The sequence below is a fragment of the Passer domesticus genome, chromosome Z (genome assembly GCF_036417665.1).
Source record: "Passer domesticus isolate bPasDom1 chromosome Z, bPasDom1.hap1, whole genome shotgun sequence".
In the NCBI taxonomy this organism is placed as follows: Eukaryota; Metazoa; Chordata; class Aves; order Passeriformes; family Passeridae; genus Passer; species Passer domesticus.
Window position 1 is genome coordinate 9,633,060 of NC_087512.1, and position 21,563 is coordinate 9,654,622.

General features: G+C 45.2%; 2 protein-coding genes across 8 annotated transcripts in view; both read left to right on the plus strand.

The window, feature by feature from the left end:
- The window catches only part of LOC135290479 (phospholipid-transporting ATPase ID-like), an 85,024-nt gene extending 68,721 nt beyond the window's left edge, over positions 1 to 16,303 (plus strand). For all 5 annotated transcript variants that reach the window (XM_064404403.1, XM_064404405.1, XM_064404402.1 and 2 more), the window contains 8 exons: positions 485 to 632; positions 3,568 to 3,751; positions 5,302 to 5,525; positions 6,876 to 6,959; positions 7,932 to 8,177; positions 9,477 to 9,615; positions 11,477 to 11,607; positions 13,493 to 16,303. In XM_064404403.1, coding sequence (XP_064260473.1) covers positions 485 to 632; positions 3,568 to 3,751; positions 5,302 to 5,525; positions 6,876 to 6,959; positions 7,932 to 8,177; positions 9,477 to 9,615; positions 11,477 to 11,607; positions 13,493 to 13,714 — 1,378 coding nt within the window. In that variant the 3' untranslated portion in view covers positions 13,715 to 16,303. The remainder of the gene's footprint in view (positions 1 to 484; positions 633 to 3,567; positions 3,752 to 5,301; positions 5,526 to 6,875; positions 6,960 to 7,931; positions 8,178 to 9,476; positions 9,616 to 11,476; positions 11,608 to 13,492) is intronic.
- A 132-nt stretch (positions 16,304 to 16,435) lies between these two features.
- Positions 16,436 to 21,563, plus strand: part of RUSC2 (RUN and SH3 domain containing 2) — a 57,988-nt gene continuing 52,860 nt past the window's right edge. For 2 of the 3 annotated variants that reach the window (XM_064404391.1, XM_064404395.1), the window contains exon 1: positions 16,436 to 16,569. The gene's annotated coding sequence lies outside the window, so the exon portion shown is untranslated. The remainder of the gene's footprint in view (positions 16,570 to 21,563) is intronic. The other variant, XM_064404393.1, reaches the window with a different exon arrangement.

Genomic DNA, 21,563 nt, shown 5'->3' on the forward strand with positions numbered 1-21,563 from the left:
CACTTTACTGTCCTTTATCTGGGTATGTCTTTCATCTGGATATTTTTTGGCAGTATCTGAGAACTTACCTTCCTTCCTCACCTCCTCTGTAGACACAGGTTCTTAGGTAAAGGTGGAAAATGGGAAAGGTTCACAGTCCTTTTCTTTTGGAGTAGATGGCTGCCAGACAACATGCACAGAAAACTGGATGTCTTTTGGGATACCATCCTTTATGGCACTCAGATGGTTTGTTTAACTTAAAATCACCAGAAGTTTAGCAAAACTTGTTAGAGTTTCAGAAATGTGGATGATCTGTGCAGACAGCAGCAGCTAAACAGCGCATATTGTTGTAGGGATACAGTAAAATTTGGACTGACCTATCAAAAGGAAGCATTGATTTTTGTTTTTATAATGTTGCTCTTACGAAACGTAGACATATATTGGCAAGGTTTTCAGATTTTCATTATTATCCTGTTTCTTTTTTTTTTTTTTTTTTTTTTTTTAGGAATGCAAAGAAAAAGATGAAGCCAGATTCCTTTCTGGACAGTGATGAAATCAACATTCAGTTTGAAAAATCTTCAAAAAAACAAATAATTATACCTGATGAGCAAGCAAATGGGGTGTACGGTCTAGTTATCACTGGCCACAGCCTGGTAAGTAAGGTTCAGAGCCTTGCTAGGGATGAGTTTCCTGAAGAATTTACTGCAAGACATACTGGAAATCTGAAAAATGCTTTAAAAATTCAACTCTAGAGGACAAGGGTTTTTTCCCCCCCATATTGAATACTAGGTTCAGTGGTTATCTGAGAGAGCAAAGGTGACAGACAGTGTTTCAGAAGATGTTTCAGCAACAGAGAATAGGCCTTGATCTTTGGTGAACAAGAGGGATAGAGTAGCTATCATATTTAATTTCTAGAAACATACTAGAAAAATAATGAGGTTTGTGTTTGCAGCAAGAAGATAACATGAGACATGGGTTTCAATGCCAAGGACATATTCTACTAAATATAGCTGAAAACAGATATGCTTAATTTATAGGATATAGATATTATGACTCAACTAATGTATTGATACTCTCTCCCACAATGTTCTTCCAAGCAAACTGAAGCAATGCACTCTAGATTAAATTGCAAAATAACAGATTAAAGACTGCTTGGGAAGTGTGGCTCTGAAGGCCTCACTGTTGATCTAAAACAGCTGTTAGCTGTCATCTCCAGAGGGTTATCCCACATCTATTTGATGCTTGATGTTTGCACTAACTGCTTAGAAAGAGAGCAGGTAACACCAGACTGGGAGAGAGTACAAAAACACCTGAGTCAGGCACAATCTGGAAAGCATAGGGGGAAACTGAGTCAATTGGGATTTCTGAGCCTGGACAGCACTCATCAGTCTTGGTAATACTCTTCAAAATTATAACAGGTAAGCAAAGTAATGGAATTAAACTGAGATAAGAGAGTTCTGAGTGAAATGTCTTCCTGGTGAGAACAGTTAAACTTTGCAATAAATTATCTATATTAGGAAATTTTTTAGAACCAGTTAGAGGAAAGAAAAAACAACTTAGATCAATTCAAACCTGTCTGCGAGGAGCACTTAATTTGCGTCAGGTTTATTTATCTGTTGTATTTTACTTTCCCAGATCTCAGTGAAAGCAAATAGACACAGCAAATAGACATATTTAGAAAGTTCTGGGAGGTGCTGCCTCCCAGAAACAAGGTGCTTCTCTTCCCTGTGGCTGCTGCCTTTCTTAATGACAGCCCAGAAACTTTCACTTCCAGCTCTGCACCAGCCCAGAAAAAAAAAAAGAAAATCTCATCTTTCTCTACTTTGGGCTCATGTGCCGTGTGTACAGACCCAAACACTGTCAGACAGTGCCTAGGTTGTTAAGTACCCTTTCTCCCACTTTTACAGTCACTTCCCCTTGAACTCCAGGGCCATAATCCCTGGATTCCCACTGCAAAGCAGACAAAAGGCTGTAAAGTTTGGTCCCTGTGCATTGCATGGACATCAGCTGGAAGCCCCTTGCCTGTTCCTACTCCATCCCTTCAGCCTGCAGTGCAGACCCTGAGTGCTGTGCTAGCAGAACACCTCTGGCAACGATGGCAAAGCTTTCTTTATATTCCTGGAAAAACAGGAATTATATTTCTTTATATTCCTGGAAAAACACACACTCACCTACACCCTGGCAAGGGGATATGTCCCACACAATCTGGGCTGTGTGTGAGCAGCCAGTCCACACAGTAGACACAGTGGGTTTCACCAAGATTATGGCTTTCTCCTCTGTGGGGACCACAAGGACAGTGCAGAAAAATCCAAATGTCATTTATTTATTTCTATGAGCTTGAACAATGGTGTGATACTGTCCCCCACACAGCACCTGCCCAGTGCTCTGTCCCTGCCTGTAGAGGGGTGGGAGGGCAGTGCTGGGCTATGCACACATTTGGTGTTGCCTGAAGAAAGCAGTGAACAGAAAATTGTCAGCATCCTTAACAGCATCATCATGCCACTTTATTTGTATGCAGTTGCACCAGTTGCACCATTAATATACAAAATGGTAACATTTTGCTGGTGCTGTGCAGCTAGGACATTGAGGCAAAAGCCACCTCTGACTGCACTGACCAGCAGTACTCAGGCTGAACCATGAAAAGGTCTCTTGTTGAGCAAGCTTGCTGCCATGACAGAGGAAAAAGAGGACACTGGTGACTCACAACTCTCTGTTTCAAAAAAGAATGTGTGGCCTAAGGACTGTCTGCCTTTCACAGACAAGGCAGTGGGCCTGCTGTAATGGCTCTGAGCAGGAGTGAGCCTTGTAGATTCTTTCTGTACATGTCTGCTAAAAAGAGACAACAAAGAACAGAGCCATAAAGCATGATCTGAAAGAAATTTGAAAAGCTCACACTGCTCCCTCCTCCTCATGCAGAGCTGGAGGGGTGACTAGACATCCAATTATCTCAGTGCTTCTCAAATAGAAATAACATAGCTGACTGATTTAAAAGGTCAGCACTCAGATTAAAGCAGCCTTCTCCTTAGTTTTGTGTTTTGCTGTGTCATGCCCACCTGAGCTTAACTTTTTAAATGTGTTTTTTTTTATTTTTTTTTAATTAGGCACTTAACAAATTGAAATCTTCCCTATTTATCTCCCAGGGCTTAAATAGTAATCCAAGAGGGATGAGCAGAGACTCTTTCACGTGGAGATACACAAGGTTGTCTCAGGCCCTGCAGCAGCTTCCTGCTTTTAGTGTTTGACACTTCTGCCCTCTGTCAGGTTACATCAGCCAGAGCAGGTGCTGTGCATGCCCAGCTGTGGTGCATACCCAGCTGTGGTGCATGCCCAGCTGTGGTGCATGCCCAGATGTGGTGCATGCCCAGCTGTGGTGCATGTCCAGCTGTGGTGCACCCAAAGTGCAACCTTGTAGGTGTAGGGTGCACAGTGTGACGTGCAGCATGGATGCTCCCTGAGACGGGGTGGATGCATTCACCCACGTGGGTGCAAGGGCCTGGCTCAGCTGTCGTGGCCACCCTGCTGCACCCTCTCTGTCAGGGCAGGAGTTGCTGCGGGCCTGCCCTGAGCGCTCCCTTTCCTCCTCTCCAGGCTTACGCGCTGGAAGGGAACCTGGAGCTGGAGCTGGTGAGAACTGCCTGCATGTGCAAAGTGGTGATCTGCTGCCGGGTGACTCCCCTGCAGAAGGCTCAGGTGGTGGAGCTGGTGAAGAAGTACAAGAAGGCCGTGACCCTGGCAATCGGAGACGGTGCCAACGATGTCAGCATGATCAAAAGTGAGTGATGGCCGACAGCCAGCATGCTGTAGCAGACTGACTCAAAGAGGTATTTGCTCTCTGAGGTAGGCTAGCAGCAGGAACACATATCCGAGTGTCTCCTGTACCACCCTCTTTGTAGAAATACGTGTCTGTGTCCCAGATTTTGGCAGATCTCCACAGAGCACTGTCACTACAGGTTGGTTGTGTCTCCTGCCTTGTGGGTCACACTGGACACCTTCAGGAGCTAAGGTTGCACTAAGGGCCTATTTTTTTGTTTCTACCTTAGAGCAGAAAAAAGTGGTTGGTCTTGATGATCTTACAGGTCTTTTCCAACCTAAATGGCTCTATGATTCTATGAAAAGCCCACTTGGGCTGTGATGTGTCAATCGGTGTGTCTGCACGGCCACCATCACAAGGGCAATGTATATAACAAACAGTTTGGATCATAGAGGGCCTGACTCAAAGCAGAAATAAAATCTTTGTGACTGTAAATATTCTGTATAATATTATGCGGGGTGCTTTTTTCATCATTTATTTGTGTCAGGACTGTTTGTTAATTATTTCCCTGGAGTTGCAGATGGTAGGCTTCCAGGCCTCTCCATCCATGAGCATCATTTGATGCTGCATTACTTCGCTGAATTTATGGAAAAAGTCCTAACTAGGTATAATTAAATTAAGATTATTCAGGCAGACCTACTGCTAATATTCCTTGCGTTAATTTGAAAGAATTGATTAACTGGAGCCTCTTAATTAAGTAAGAAAAGGCTAAGTAGAGAGCTGCAAGGGAGATAAGTCAGGCAGTCAGCAAAGAAAGGAGAAAAAATTTAAAGTGTGCATAATAATTAGAAACTAATCCACTCCCCCCACTAGAGGATTGAGACTATGGGATTTTATCAGTTCAGTTCAGTGGAAATATCTGAATCTAACCAACCTTCAGCCATTAAGATTGTATTCATTAGTTAAAGCTGTATAATTAGCTGTCACATTAAACTTATGTCCATGTTTAATAAATGCAAGTTACTATTAAAAAAAAAAAAGTGACTCTTCTATCTTATTATTTGATTGAACTAATAAAGCCCAGGAAACATAAAAAGGCTACAGTCTGCCTTTTAGCACAGTGTCTGAGGAGGTTTAAAATGGTTTGAAGATTTTGCCTGTCTGGGATGATGTTTTAAGGCTCCTGGAAGGACATGCATGCATGTTAAATAAAAACCACACGTCAATATAAATTAAAGTTATTGTTTCATTATAGCAGCCATTATAAACAACAGTATTTGTGCTGCTGGAAAGCATTCAGAAAAGAAACATAAGCTGTCCCTGAACCTATAATGTCATTCAAATAATAAAAGCCCACTTATGGGAAATGTATCACAGAGCCAAAATCATAGGGCTGCTGAAAGAATTAGTACACCAAATTTTTTTTTGTTTGTTTTAATAACTTTTCATTCTGACTGTCGATGAAGGCCTGAGGGAATTAACACGGAGTTCAGTGCTGGATAATTCGTTTGAAAAATGGGGCAGTGAAAACTCTCGGTATCATGACGTGACCAGCGACCTTCTTGTTGCAGCTGCCCACATCGGGGTCGGCATCAGCGGCCAGGAGGGGATGCAGGCGGTCCTGTCCAGCGACTTCTCCTTCGCGCAGTTCCGCTACCTGCAGCGCCTGCTCCTGGTGCACGGGCGCTGGTCCTACATCCGCATGTGCAAGTTCCTCAAGTACTTCTTCTATAAGAATTTTGCCTTCACCTTGGTGCACTTCTGGTATGGCTTCTTCTCCGGCTTCTCAGCACAGGTGGGTCCAGCTTCGGTTGTGTCAGGGACATGGAGATGGTCAGAGGGCAGCGCCTCTGCTGTGAAGACAGGCTGAGGGTGGAGGGCTGGTTAGCTGGCAGATGAGAAAGCTTCAGGGAGGTCTCAGAGCACCTTACAGTACCTAAAAGTGCTACAAGAGAGCTGTAGAGGAACTTCTTAGCAGGGCCTAATGCAATATGACAAAGGGTCATGATTTCAAACTAAGCTTAGATTGATACAACAAAGAAGTTTTTTACAATGAAATTTGTAAAACACTGACAGAAGTTGCCCAGAGTGGTGATTTGATGCCCTCTTCCCGGAAATATTCCAGGTCAGGTTAGATGGGGCTCTGAGCAACCTGACCTAGCTGAAGATGCCTGTGCTGATTTGAGGGTTGTTGGTTTAGATGAATTTTACAGCACTCTTCCAACCAAAACTGTTCTGTAAGTCTACATCTAGCATTTTCAAGTGAAGTATCTGGAAACATTTTACAAGGAAATAAACTAAGCCATTCCTCCCACCTCACTGAACAAAGATCTGTCTTCTTTAGCCACATGGGTATAAAGCAGATTTTGCTACCTCTACTGCTGCTGCTGGAGGACTGATGCCTGGAGACAGAATATATACATTATAGAATCATATAATCATTAGGGTTGGAAAAGTCCTTCAAGATCAAATCCAACCATGAACCCAACACTGCCATGTTCACCACTGAACCATGTCCCCCAGTGCCACATCCACCTGTGTTTTAAACACTGACCACCCTTTTAATGAATAATTTTTTCCTAATATCCAGTCTAAACCTTCTCTGGAATTTAGGTACATTATGAAGCACATACATCACTTGAAGGATTTTCAAAAGTATTCAAAGTGATTGCAGCCATTAGCTGATGACACAGATTAGAGTTTGGTGCAGATCTTGTAAGATTTGTGCTTGGGCTGTTAGCATATTTGTAGCAAGCAGTTTAACATGAGATGCTTGTGGGCATCAGGAGCTCGCCAGAGGATCACATCCAGAGTGAAAAAACTGGTGTTGGTTCACAGCAAACCAGCCTCCAACCAAACACAGACATGGGGAGTGCAATATCCAGAGGTTGGGGGTGCAGGGTGGTGCAGAGGGATCCTGCTCTGGCTACAGCCAGCAATGGGTGCACAGCAGGCTGGGCTGGCATAATATGATCCTTCTTCTGTTTAGGGATGCTGAGTTTGAGTCATCTCATCCCTTTTGTCTCAGTAACAACTCAAACCAAGGTGTTGCAGCAAGAAATTGCATATACTTTCAAATAAATTGAAAATACAGCTTTTTTCTAAATTCACTTACTTTGTTTTTGTTTTTTTTTTTTTTCCCCAGACTGTCTATGATGAGTGGTTCATTACACTTTACAATTTGGTGTACACCTCTCTCCCAGTGCTAGGAATGAGTCTCTTTGATCAGGTACTGTTTCTGTCAGTACTTTGGGGATTTTATTTTTAGGGGGTTTGTGTCAGGTGTTTTGAGCTGGTTCTGTGAAGCAAAAGCAGCTGACCTTTTGGCTACATACTGTGGTAACTCCTGAAATAATAATCTGATAGAGAGAACTTAAATCACAAAAAAGTTGTACCAGAGAGAAGGGGTATTCCTCCTAGTCATATGATTTGGGTTTAAGCAGTCCTGTAAGGAACAGGGAGTTGAGATAAATATGATTATCCTGATTTGGCCTGTAGGTTTCAGTGTGTGATGAGATTTTTGGATTAGGCTGCTGCCTACAGCACCAGGTGCCATTGCAACCCTCCCCTGGAGCAGTCATATCCCACTACCTGTGTTCCTGAAGCCTGGCAACTGACTTCCTAATGACCAGACAAAACAATTAACTAACTGGATCTTTGAAACCAGATCTTGCAAGTTCAGCCTTCCTAGTGAGTTTTTCCTGTGGTAATCTCACACAAATTTCAACCTCACTGTTACTGTTTGACAAGACAAAGGAGTAATAAAGCTGTTCCTATATGCATTTTACAAGTAAAATGAATAGGAATTGGTTATTTTCCAGTGGTTCAGTGCTCTGCTCTGGGCACTTAAGGGATCCAAGTCACACAGCCTTGCCTGTGTGGGGAGGTATTTTCTAACCCTTAGCTTCCAGTCAGTTCTCTGGAGAACAGACCATGCAGTCTGCTTTAGATGAAGAGTATATTCTTTCTTTTTTTATCAGCTGTCAATTTTTTTTTTAGCACAAGAAAGGTAAAATGCATTATGGAAAATATGCCTAGGTGACCTTGGGATGTGCCATGCCAGTAAGCACAACAGAGTGAATTATGTGCTAGGCCTTTTCTCATGGAAATGCATGTCACAGGGACATGGCAGCCCTAACTGGGTCTGTGTATTTGCTTGGATAGCTGCCAACAAATCTGACTGTCTCCTCTCTGCTTCCAGGATGTGGATGATCGCTGGAGCATGCTGTTCCCTCAGCTATATGTGCCTGGCCAGCAAAACCTCTACTTTAACAAGGTGGTGTTTGTCAAGTGCATGTTGCAAGGGATCTACAGTTCCCTCATCCTCTTCTTCATCCCCTATGGGGCCATGTACAATACAATGAGGAGTGATGGGAAGGCCATTGCTGACTACCAGTCCTTTGCTCTGATGGCCCAGACCTGCTTACTGATCGTGGTGTCTGTACAGGTAAGGCATTCCAGGTAATATTTTTAGGAATTAGTTGTTGTTTCATGGTAGCAGCATCTGGAGGGCCATTGACAGCATTTTATTTGTTACTGCATTGTGCATTCTTGCAAAAAAATCTCTTGACACCAGATTAATCTCCTCAGCTCAACAGAACAGGAGATCTGTATGTTATAAAAGATCAGGCTGACAGGGAAGAAGAGTCTTTGCCTTGGGAAGATTGCAGTCATAACAGACAAATTAGTTAAGGCAGGGAATGGAGAAGGACATGTTCTAGTTTTATGGGAAGGTTTTGAAGCCCAGGATTGTCTGTCTGCCATCAGGCAGTTATTTATAGGTTCTCCATTATGGAGATGTCTCTGCAGCCTGGCCCAGTGCATGATGTATGAGTGGTGCAGCCTGAACTTGCTGGAAGAAATAGCTAAGACTTGGTGGTAGAAAATTCAGATGGTACTATCAGGATGAGAGAGATTTCTTAAAAGAAAACCAATCAATCACACTTCCCTGGATAATAGTTCCTGCTGTCAAAAGTCTTTGCAGGCTTGTTCTAACTTTCAATCTACATTAGAGATAAGGAGTGGGGAAATAAAGCCTGACTTGTTTGAACTTACTGTGTTCAGCTCTGGGGCCCAAAGCATAAGGATGAGGGCCTGTTGGAGCAAGTCCAGAGAAGGGCCATGAAGCTGATCAGAGGGCTGGAGCACCTCTGCTAAGGAGGCTGAGGGCACTGGGATTGCTTAGTCTGAAGAAGAGGAGGCTCCAGGGAGACCTCATTGCAGCCTTGCAGTACTTACCAGGGGCCACAGGACAGCTGGGGAGGGACTTTAGACATGGGCATGTAGTAACAGAAGAAGAGTTACTGGCTTTGAAATGAGAGTGGGATTAGGTTAGATACTAGGAACAAATTCTGCCCTGTGAGGATGCTGAGGAACAGGCACATGTTGCCCTGAGAAGCTGTGGATACCCCATCCCTGGAAGTGTTCAAGGTCAGGATGGATGGGGCTCTGAGCAACCTGGTCTAGTGGAAGGTGTCTCTGCCTAAGGCAGTGGGATTGGAACAGGATGGTCTTTAAAGTCCTTAATATCCTGTCTCCAGGACTGGCCACTACTGAATGCTTGAGAAGAGGGAACAACAGGATAAATCTTCCCTTGAATGGTTTCCCAGAATCTTATGATTTGTGACTTGGTATTTCTTGAGACTTGAATGAATAGCATTCTCAGGGGGAGATGTACAAAGCAGAGGACAAGCTGTGTTCAGCACAGGAAGGCACTGACAATACCTGCCTTGCTCTTTTCTTTCAGATTGGTTTGGACACTTCTTACTGGACAGTTGTCAACCAGTTCTTCATCTGGGGCAGCCTGTCTGTTTATTTTGCTATCACCTTCACCATGTACAGTGATGGCATGTACCTGATCTTCACAGCCTCCTTTCCCTTCATTGGTAAGCCTTGGGACAAATCTGGATTGCGCTCAGAATGGACATACTGCAGGGCTAAGTTTCCAAGTATTTCTAGGTATATTTCAGGATATATTGGTTGCCTTTTCTTCAAGAAATGCCAGGATATTTCTGACAGTTGCTAGGATTTATTTTGAATCCCACTCATTCAGGTGAATGTGTGTCATGTTTTCTTCCTTGTGTAAGATTCCCATGCAGTCATGGGAATGGTCCTTTAAATAAACCTAATGGAGTGCTTTCTGCTGCTCTTCTATATTTGGGTTCCAGATATCCAATTTTTACAGCTGTCTAGGAGCATCTTATTTGTAGATGTGTGATCTTTGTAAATAAGTTAACATTTTGGCATAGGAAGGCATAGAAGTACAACATCCAGTCAGACATGAGAAAAATGCCATGTGGTTATGGTGAGCCTTCTGCCAGGTGAAATGGCAATTCCCCAACAACAAAACATACCAATGGTAACTTTGTAGTTATTTTACGTAACAGATTTCTGAAGACATGCAAAAAATGAAAGATAAAAAAAGACTCCATCTCCTGAGACTTTGACCAGGAAGAACATGTACTTACATGAAAGCAAAGTAATTCAGATGTTTTTAATAGCTCTGTGCATCCACAGCCAATATAGATACAACATTGTTATGAGTCTCTAATTATGAAATCCCAACATTTTTTATTTCAAGTCTCAGTTTTTTGTATTAATCAATGCCTTCATTTTTTACTGACTTTCTCAGTAAAAACTTATTTTGTCTATCTTCACTGCAATATCAAGGAGCTTAACCAACTTAGAAATATCTGAGATGCAGGTTAGTTATTGCAAGATATTTTTCAAGCAGATGATCACATTCACTTTGAGATGGCTTTAAGAATCAGAAATGCTGAGTGAGAGAAGTCAGAATGTCTGTTCAGTTTCCCAGGACAGGTGGACAGTTGGACTGGATGATCTTGAAGGTCTCTTCCCATCTTGAGGATTCTGTGATGATCCTAACTCACTTGCCAGGGGTATCTCATCTGCTGCTCTGTTATTACTACATTGGTCAAAGGAGACATAATGCTGAGGGCTATTTAATGAGGTCCCAGTTTGAAATAATTTTTAAGGAAAGTATTTCTAGTCTGGACTAAGACAACTTGTTTACTTAAATTTCAGTGAAGTTGTATTACAGCAGAATTTGTCCAACTGCAAAGAAAATATTCAGCAAATATACTGCCAACACCAGCATCATTAAGCCCTGTAATGAGGGGTTTGCAGACTGTTTGTTCTATTTTACATTCCCTCAGTTTTGTAAAAGCCAGAAGTGAGCACTTTGGTTTCAAAGGAGGTGTCAGTGGTATGCCACCATGTGGCAGTGGTGCTGCCAATACTCCCATTATGCTACATTGTCTGTGCAGATCCCCAGAGCAACACATGCTCCTCTCACAAAGGGTTGTGATTCCCATCAGCTGCTGGGCAGAGCCAGTATTCCATATCCTTTAGGAAATGGTGCTGGGAAGCAAGAAAGGATTATTCCTCCTTTTGCACTGGAGTCCTGGGCTGCTGTGTAACATCTCCTGAATGTTTATATCAATCCTTTGCTGTGATTTGACTCTCCACAGAGAGAAAAGGCTCACTCTGACACCCTTGTCCACCTGGGATGTTGCTGCAATCATGATGTTGCATTTTTCATTGCTCATCTCAGACAGTGACACTGGCTTTGCAGTTCTCTCTACAGCCAGTTGATTTCACTGTTTGAGACGATGTCTGCCTTGTATTTTGGTCTGTTTGCCAGGTGCTCTGAAATCACAGAGAGCAACAGGGAATACTGGTGGGAGGTGCTGCTTTTACAGTTTTAATCATGTGTTTGTTTTCCAGGTACGGCTCGTAACACCCTCAGCCAACCCAACGTGTGGCTGGCCATCTTCCTCAGCATCACCCTCTGCGTGCTGCCGGTGGTTGGCTTTCGATTCCTCAAGGCTCAGTTAAAGCCAACTCCCAGTGACAAAGTAAGGAGATACCTCATTAAACCAGAAATCCTGCTTACCATGGGCTAGGCTCACTGTGGATCTACATTGCACGGGCTTGGGGTGTGTGTCCATGTCTGTGCAACTGCTGCCATCCGTCTGTCCCTGACTCCCCAGAGAAGGAGGATTGAATTTGGGGTTTGGCACTGTCCAAACCATCTGCAGCCGGGACCAAGGCTGAGATTATTTAGATGTGGATTAGACTGCTCTGAGGCAGGAAAGCTGCACTATTTTTAGGTGCAGGGTTTAAGCGCTGTGGCTCAGTGGCAAAGGAGTGGCATGTTCCTCCTGCCCTGACGCTGTGCAGTTTTTAGCCTGGCAGACCACAGGCTTTCAGCCTCTACTAGGGAATATATGTTTGCTGGGGATTTTAAAATTTATTTCAGAATTTACTTTTTGTAGCCAGTGGCTATATGCCCCCTCTGGAACCAGTTTCCCTCCATCCCCGGGAATGTGAAGATGAGGGCACCGGGGCAAGGAGAGGCAGGGAGTGATGGAGTGGAGTGGGAATGCACTTTTAACTGCAGCCAAGGGACCCCTCAAGAACATCAGCGCACTCCGAGCTCCCCGGGCTCGCTTCCAAACAGGAGCATTTGCTGAATGCTACTGCCACCTCGTGCTTCCTTCCTCTCCCTGCGGCGAGCTGCTGAGAATCGGGGTCAGAGCACAGCTCCAGGGGAAGGCACCGCAGTTGATGCTTTCCCTGGTCATCCTCGGGATGTCTGTGGAGTTCCACACGTTCTCTGTTACTGTAGGAGAACATGTTAGGGGAATTCTCACCCTTGCAGAGAGGGTAGGTGCGTCCTAGAGAAGACTGCTGGGTAGGGAGGTCCTTGGGACACAGTTCAAGGCAGTTGGGGGTGTAAAAATGGGCTGAGTTTACCCCAGCTGAGCAGAAGTCAAACACAGCTGTCACCCAGAATCCCAGCCTCTCACTGCCAAGGCTGAGTGTCCCTCCCTCTCTAGCACAAAATTCCTTCTCTGCCTCCTCTTGTAAGTGAATGGTCACAGGAGAGGAGTGGGTTTCCAGCTCTATGGAGTCCCCCAGCTGGCCTGATGTTCAGAGAGGCCCAGCACCTGCCACTGCCATTGTGCCAAGCAAGAGGCACAGGAGCCTGGCAGCTGGGGGTTCTGTTGAGCATTAGACCTTCTGAACAGGTTCTTGGTAGACAAACTCAGTGGCCACCTGGGAGCAGAAAGCCCACTACCTGCAAATAAAGTGCTGTATTTATTTCCCATCTGCCAAGGAATACAGGAATCTCTCTATCATCCCTGTAAGCATTCAAGACAAGGTTGCATGGGGTGTTGATATACCTGATATAGTGGCAGTGGGCTTGGAATGAGATTTTCCTCAAGGTCCTTCCAACCCAAGCCACTCTATGATTCTATAACATTATTTGTTTTATGTATTATATATATTGTTAACATATATATTGTTATATATATGTTAACATCTATGACATTAATCATTATAATCATAAAAAGATTTTATGTATCAGAAACTCCCTTTAGTAGTCTGTTTTCTATATTAAATATGCCAATTCTTAAATGTTTATTTATTTTCTGGAATTTTGACTTGTTGGGATTACTTTCCCATTTTGGGTGATTTGACTGAAAGTCCTACAGTCATACCCAAGCCATGACATTGCAGAGAAGTGAGGAATACTTGGAAAAGGGAAATCATTCCCTCCCATAATTTACAGATGACATGGCCATTAACACCTTTAAGAATAGAATAAAGATGCCCTTTCCTCGTTTTTTCTTTGGATCCCTGCTTTTGTCTCCCTTTCTCTGCTCCTCTCCCACTGTGCTTGTGAATAAGGACGAATAACCTTCCACTTTTCCCGCCTCCTTTTGTGATTCCCAGGTGCTGCTGAAGATCAAGGAGGCCAAGAAGCGGCCCCCTCCACCCTCTCCCAAGCGCCGCCTGCGCCGGACCAGCACCCGCCGCTCTGGCTACGCCTTCTCTCACCAGCACGGCTTCGGAGCCCTCATCATGTCTGGCAGGAACATGCGGCCAAAATCGCCTTTTGCCACAACGGGAACATTTTCACCCAACAGTGACAAATATAAACACAAAGGATTGTAGCAAAGGAAAAAAAAAAAAAAGGAGAGGAGAAAAAAGACACACACACCCGTTTCCCCTCTGTTCCCCTGAAAAATTAACAAAGCAAACCAAAGTAAAGGGCTGTCAGGAGAGGAGGCTGTGCTGCCTGCAGGGTACCGAGCCAGTGGCTGCCCAGAGCTCTGCCCTCTGAGCTGCCAAATCAAGGACTTGGGGCTTTCCTTTCACCCACATGCGCCCTCTGATTCTAGTTTCTTCTCCAGAGGTGTGTGCTGCTGCTGGGGAAGGCAGGCAGGGGGAGTTGGAGCGTGGAGTTGCATGGTATCCCCGAGGGCCTCCCTGGCACAAGAGAGAACGTGCTGTGGGAGGCATCTCTGCTCCTGAGATTGTTCATAATGCTATTTTTTTTTCTCCCTCTAACTATATACCTCAGAACAAGGAGAATTTCAGTCTGAGGAAAAGGTTGAATTGGCAATGTCTTTCTCAGTCATGTGCCTTCATTTTTCTTTGTTAATCCACTCTGGGCCGTATTACTGGGGTGACAATATTGACCCCAGGTGTGCCTTAGGTCCAGCCACACAACCCACAAATCCACGACCTTTGTAACATGTGTGACTTTGTAGCCTTTTGACTGTGATCCACTTTCTCAAGAGTTGGCCAGTACCCAAACACCACCCTCTTCCCACATCTGCCATCAGAAAGTGCTGCAAGCTCAGAGAAACCCTTAGTAGGTCAAGGGACCAGGAGCTGACAGTCATCAGCCTGCCCTGATTTATCTGGGTTGCAAATCTGCTCTTGTAAAGGATTATTGTCCTTAGAAGCCTCTCAAGTTTTGTAACTGGGCACCAGCCATTTCATTTTGACTTAAAATAAAAAAGGCGCTCAGGCTTCCTTATGGCTCAAACCATGAAATCTGGCCCCTGAGAAGCCTCTGACATGGTTAGGGCTCACCTGAGCTGCCAGCACAAGGCATCTGCCCCCTTAACAGAATGAGGTGTGTGCACATCTGGCTTGGTGGTGATCACACCAGAATTATTTTAGCCAGAAAAGCTATTTCATGGCCAGCAGCTGAAACAGCCTTTGTTCCACTGGTGCTGGGGTTCAGTGTAAGGGATGAAGCATGGCCTGGTGGCATCCTCATCCTCCCTGATGAGCAGAGTGGCCACAATTCAGAGCAGCTTACTGAGGCCTCAGGAGCCTCTGCAGTGTTTCATGGCTGCAGTGTTTCTCTGTACTGGCTCATATTTTACTTGGAAGCAGGTTATCTATCAAACATGGTTAGTAGAGAGCTGAAAATCCTGCCAGTCTGACTGCCAGCAGATGGACCTAAAATGCACAGACGCAGCTAAAGATATGGTGATCTTGAGAGACTGGGATTTGCTTGCTGTTTTGTCACACCAGCTCCATAATCAGCAGGGTTACTGGGTGGAAGGCCAGCGTGGCAGCATGAGAGTCTGTCCTGCCAGCACTGCTGAGCTGTCTAAATGCAGCTTTTTTTGTGCAGAGGACTAAGCCTCTGGCTGTTGTTACGGGGGTGGGGTTTTTTGTTTGTTTTCGGGTTTTTTTTTGTTGAGGTTGGGGGTTTTTTTCAGCTCCATTATACAAATTTAGACTCCTTCCTTAATTTGAATTGGATATTTTTGTGCAGTAACCAGTTGATATTTATGAGACTCTGCCATGAGTCTCTGAGCTGTCAGGAGGCAGTGTATGATGGCAAGAGGCCAGCCATGTCCCCATTTCATGGAACACCCTGCTGCCTGTGGTCCCAGTTTCAGCAGTTACTGTGTGAGATTTTTAAGCTCTAATAGAAGGTTTCATCTCCCTGTGTTTTAACTCAGTGCAGGAAAGAAAAAAAAAGAAACAACTATACTAGTCTGTTGCACCTGCTGCTTGGGGAGGCTTGTTGCAAACTGTGGTATTAAATTTCAGCATGGACAGTGCAAAACTGGAGCTGGGACTCGGTCCAGACTTCAGTGTCTAGGAGCTGCTTGCTAGGGAAGGAGTAAATTATGTGGTGATCTCCCCTGGAATGAGACACCTAAGTAAAGTGAGAGCCTGCACTCTGGCTGAGGAAACCACTGTGGTAGTTAATGCTTGTCACCTCCCCCTGATTTACCATTCGCTTTGCAGAGACAATCATGGCTTTCTGACGAGGATTATGTTTTTCACTGTCAGCCTGCCCGGGGTTAGGGGAAAAAGGAGAATTTGTGCAGATAAGCAGACATCCCCATGATACCCAGACTGGGCTGGGGACTGAAAGCCCTGTCAAAGCTGTTCCTGGCATCTGATGCAGCAGAATATATTGCAGAGCAGCAGAGGCAGACCTTGTGCTGACAGAGCAAGGAAAATCTGACAGTGTGCCTCTCTTCTCATACGGTTTACGTGCAAAGTACTCACCTTCTGGCTAAAAGGGGATTTGAAAATGTTGGCTACAACATGTAGGGGATAATAAAGCTGTTGGTGAGCTTGCACCACATACAATTCTTTTAGTGGTTTGACACAATCAGCATTTGAAACACATCAGCTGGCAGTGATGTCTGTCCTACATCACTCCTGATTTTGTAAAATAATTGTGGTTTTTTTTAAATAAAAAGAGAATATTGGGACGATAGATTCCTTGGCACTCAATTGATGTAACGAGTGAAGTGCACGGGGGGGGGGGACGGTCTGTGGCACAACGGATCTGAGACCTTTTCATCCGGTATCCTGACGCGGGAAGCACACAAATTCCCAAAATTTTCCATCCTGGCTGGGATGTTTCAAGAGGAAACTTAGAGGAAACGTCAGACATCCTTAGGCGGAGGAGCCGGTGGGGGCGGGCGGCGCGGAGAGCCCGCCCCGCGGAGCGGCTGTAAACAGCGGAGCGGTGCGGGAGAGCGGTAAGGGACGGTGGCAGGGCGGGGGGACAGTGCGGGAATTGTGCGGGAACTGCGCGGGGAGGAGCGGGGTCGCTGCTTCTCGTGTGCGCGGTGCTCGGCTTGCCTCGCCGGGGGAGGTCAAACCGCGTGTCATCGTCTGTGCGGTGTCTGAAAATTATCACGCAGTCTTTTATGAAGCTTTGGTGTTTCATAGATATGTCAAAAATTAATCCCTGAAATAGAGTTTGGATTTTGTTTTCACCATCTCCCTTTTTGCCTCCTTGTTATTCCATAATATAAACATTCAGAGTCTGAACATTGTTTTGCTGTTGTGCCTATACTTGCTGCCCTGCTTGAGGGTCGAGAATGGCAATGCTGTGATGGTGTTGAGGCACTGGAACAGGAGGTCCAGAGGAGCTGTGGGTGCCCCATCCCTGGGAGTGCTCAAGGCCAGGTTGGATGGGGCTCTGAGCAGCCTGGTCTGGTGCAGGGTGTCCCTGCCTGTGGCAGGGGGATAGAACAAGGTGGTTTTTAAGATCCCTTCCAATGCAAACCATTCTGTGATTCTTTGATAACCAGTGATGACGTGTTTCCTTGTCTTACACTGCAGCAGAGAGCTTAGAACAGCTCTCTCCTGAACCCACAGGGTGACAGTGAGCAATCTCTGTCCCTAATACCATGGGGCAGCAGGTGTGTTTGGGCAGAGGCACCTCAGGGGTGTTTTCCATTGCTAACTGCAACGCCTGCATTCCAGTAGCTCTCGCTCTGCCCGTGTGCATCCACACAACTCTCTGCCCACTGACCTGTAGCCTGGAAGTCCTTACTCATGAGCAGCTCTTAGGAAATGGGAGGGCAGAGGAGCACTACATGCTTGCCCTGGGCTCTCCAGTTGGATACTCAGCAAAGTCTGTTGTATGAATGGAGACATCTCAGTAATGACCCGTGCTAATTACCAGCTGGAACAAAACCAGGAGCATAAAGGCCCTCTTGGATATCTGTGAGCACACGCACTGTATCCTCTAACCCCATGAGACCTCTGATAAAATTCATCCTAAATCCAGGTATTCCAGTTGGAAAGCTTCCTGTCCTAAGGGTTGATTTTCCTCTCTCTCTAATTTTTAACCTAAATGCGTTCACTGCATTTATTCTCTTGTTGTCATGCCAGCTTTATACTTTTGCTTCAGCACTTTTGTTTGTCTCTTGTGATATATTTAGACAGCAATCCTATCCGCTCTCTGCCTACATTTGCCTAGGCTAAACAAGCCAGGCTCTTAAGTTTCTTCTTGTTTGATAGGGTTTTTGTTTCCCTCAGGCCCTTTCTGCACCTGTTCATTTGAGTTTATAATTTTTAAATGTGGGTGACAAGAATTTTTTTTGCATGATGCTTCTTTTATCAGTGCCTATACAATAGCTCTGGTATTTCACTGCCTCGCCTAGCCAGGACTGTGTTTGCTTTTCTTGCAGCCTCATCATCTCTGTGTTCTTTAACACAGTTTTAGTGGTTATTTTTCTTAATTTTCTTATGAATATGCACAATTGTTAGCTAAATTAGGTTAGCTACATAAATACCTCTTCTCTCATGCCTGACAACATGGGGAGGAGCTGAAGTCATCACAGGATAAGTCTGCGCATGCTGATGATTTAAACTGGTGCCTTGTCCTCAGGGCCAAGCTTTTTCCATGAGGGCTGGCAAGGACATTCTGCTACATCTGCTGATGTGTTGGCTGATGTAAATGTGCTGGAGTGAGGGAGCTGCCATTTCTCAATAAGCAATAAGTGTGGGGCTGAGTTCCCAGCCACAGCTCCCAGACAGCCCTGTCCCTGTCCCTGTGATAAAGGTCTGTGTTACTGCAGGGCTGGATGTGATGAAGGGCTCAGAAGAAGGGTGCAGAGCCCTGCAGCCTGGGCTTGACCTCTGAGTGCTTTTGGCCCTATCTGCAGCACAGCTACTCTTCAGTTTTTCCAAAGCTGGTCTTCTGCTGCCCTGCATTTAGAAGTAGAGAGTATTTTTTCTCTTCTTGGCGCTGTAGGGAAGCCACCTCTCCCATCACTTCCAGCTTGAAGGAAAAAGGTTTCCATACCCCTGCCTCTTTCCCCAGCCTGCCTCTCCTCTCCAGCTGGGTGGAGCTGACTGTACAGAGCTGTCAGCTTCTGCTTTTCTACACAACCCTGAGCCCTCTGCTAGACTTTTCAGCTATAAATGGATCTCGACTTTTCCAACCCCCACTCTCAACACCAGGAGATGTTGTGAGATGTCGGAGCTGGGCCAGGCTTCCTCTGAATTAGGAAAACATATGACCCAACTGCTGGCTTTTTGTAGGTTCTCCGTGAGCATCGTGCCTGGCTGTGGGGGAGCTGTGTGTGTCCTGGTGAGGGCTGTGCTGCTGAATTCCTTGTGTGCAGTGCGAGAGCAGCTGTTCTCAGACCTGAGTGCCAGGCCTGCAGGTGCCATCACCAGCCCCACACGCCACCCCACAAACACAGCAGGGTCTGATCTGAGCAGTGTGTCTCCAGGGAAGGCCAATGTTTTTGTTACTGGCTGCATCCTGCCTCCACATCCAAATCAGGCACTTCATAGAAGAGGCCTGGCTTTTGCACATAATGAGCAATCCTGTTTGCCTCCCTTAACTTTGGCATTTATGGCAGGGATCCTGAGATCTTTTAAGCTTTATTGCATTTTGGCTCCTCGGAGAGGCAGGGAGCATCAATATTTCCTCGTTCACCAGGGAGCTGGGGCCTCAAGTATGCACAGCAAGGTGACTCAGGGAGTCAGTAGCTGCCCTGGATTTTAAACTGAAGGCTTTTGTGTCATCAAGTGCTAACCTCCATCAGCCCTGCGGGCATCCAGGCCATTCATTCCATGAAGAGTACAGGTCTGTATTTAGAAAACTAATTTGTACTCTCATGTTGAAAAATTGCAGTCTGAAAGTCTCCTAGTTAGTGTGCTTTGTAGAAGCTGCTGGGCAAGGTTCCAGTCTGGTGACCTTTTGCTGGCAGCAGTGGGTTTGCATCGTTTTGTCTTAGAGAGCAACACCTAGAGCAGCTGCTTCAGAGGCTTCCTTACCTCCTGGCAGTCGTCCCTCAAAAACCTTCAGGCTGTGGATAAGGGATCATAGACTATTCAGAAGGTGCAAGCCTGGTTTGTGGCTGTGCAGTAGTCTCTCTGCAGTTCTGCTTCTGTTTCAGTTTTTGCTGTGGCAGCAGATGCTGTCTGACACATTTTCCTGCGCAAGATGCCTCGTATCCTGCATTTTCCTTACTCAGTGGCTTCATTGTGTTACCTTTTGGATGGATCAATGCATCTGTTGACAGGGCAGTATTCAATGGACAATGTCCAGGAATTTTTTTTTTAATGTGAGCTGGAGAACGTAATGTCCCAAACCATAATATTGCATAGGGCTTATGATTTATTAAAACCTGATTTCTGTCTCCCTTCTGGGACTGTGAGCAGTATTTTGTACAAAACAGATGAGGGATAGATTAAGTGCTCCTTCACCCTTTTCCACTCCATCCCTGGACTTTGAGCTCTGGGAATATATAAAATGACATTACTGTATGTAGTTGTAGCTGCCTGATGCTCTTTCTTGTGGTAACCTCTGCTGCAGCTGGGCCAGGCATCAGAACCTGCTGGTTTGCCAGCTCAACTTGGAGTGCTTCACGTTAAACCTTGCAGTGTCCCTCCCAGATGTACAGGGAGGCTGGCTACCCCCACATTATTTTTTTCTTACGTAATCTGCCTTCCACTGAATACTTAATTCCTAGTTCTTCACCAAAGCCCTGGACTCATAGCAGGGTGTTTAATGAGGTTTGCTGGCTCTAGGTCTCTGTTCTTCTGATTCTGGAACATGAAGCCTGATTGAGGTTTTGCTGCTGATACCTGCTGCTCACCTGAAGCCAATAGTTTTTCCATGTGAGAAACAGCTACTCACTTTTCATAAATTTAGGAAGGTTTATTAAATCTTATCAAAAATACAGCAGAAGACCAAATAGAGAAAATATTACAGTACTGGGAGCAAAGGATTTTCCCCACCATGTGCTTATCCACACAATGGAAGTTTCACCTTTTAACCCTTTTGCCCCTCCCAAAGTTCTGTCCATCGACTCCTTTGCTGTCCAGTGGTGGAGTTTACTTCCTCAAATCCTGGTTGGAGATCCATGGTGACAAGCCAGCCCTCCCAAATGTCCCAAATCCCTGCTGTCCCTTGATAACAATGCAAGGGGGTAAAACATAACTATAAATCTATAAGACTTTCCTTAACATGATATTTATCTGTTAATTGTGAGAGTCAGTCATTGCATTACTCATCTATCACACTCTGTCTCCTCATTTTTGTGTGTGTTTGCCTGGACTGGAAATTATGGTTTCCACAGTTCACATCTCTGTGCCTGGGGTGAGTGTTTGGTGAGCATATTTGTAGTCTTTTAAGCATTGATGTGGACTCTCCACCTGAGTCCTCAGTGGAGCCATAGATGAGCTTATTCTCAGCCACCCAACACTGCAGGCGCTTTCAGGGATCCTTGGCAGAATGATGATGGCACTGAATCATATTTTCAATTAAAGCTTTATTTTCTTAACAGGTTCCTGGTAGCCAGGAAACATAGAGTGGTTTGGGTTGGAAGGAGCCTATAAGGTTATGTAGCATTCCTGGTCACTGTGCTTGGAGCACTCCTTGTCAAATGCTGTGCTTTGCAGGGCATCAAAGCTCTGGTACATGCAGTGCCTTGTCCCAAAGGGATCCTGTACAACACATTTAGCTGTGGTTTGGAAGACATAGTGAAGATTTTCTAGTGATTCTAAGTTGGTCAGGGTGGTTGGTTTGAAAACTTACTGAGGAATTACAGGAGCATCTTGCAGAACTATTAGTATGGTGAAACAGCAAATGGGAGGTCCTGCTGATAAATGACACATTTGGTGATCTGGAAGCAGTTTCTCACTGCCCACAAGAAGCTGTTTGGAGTCACTGTGGATTGTTATCTGAGCACATCAGCTAAATGTTCAGCTGTAGCCAAAAACA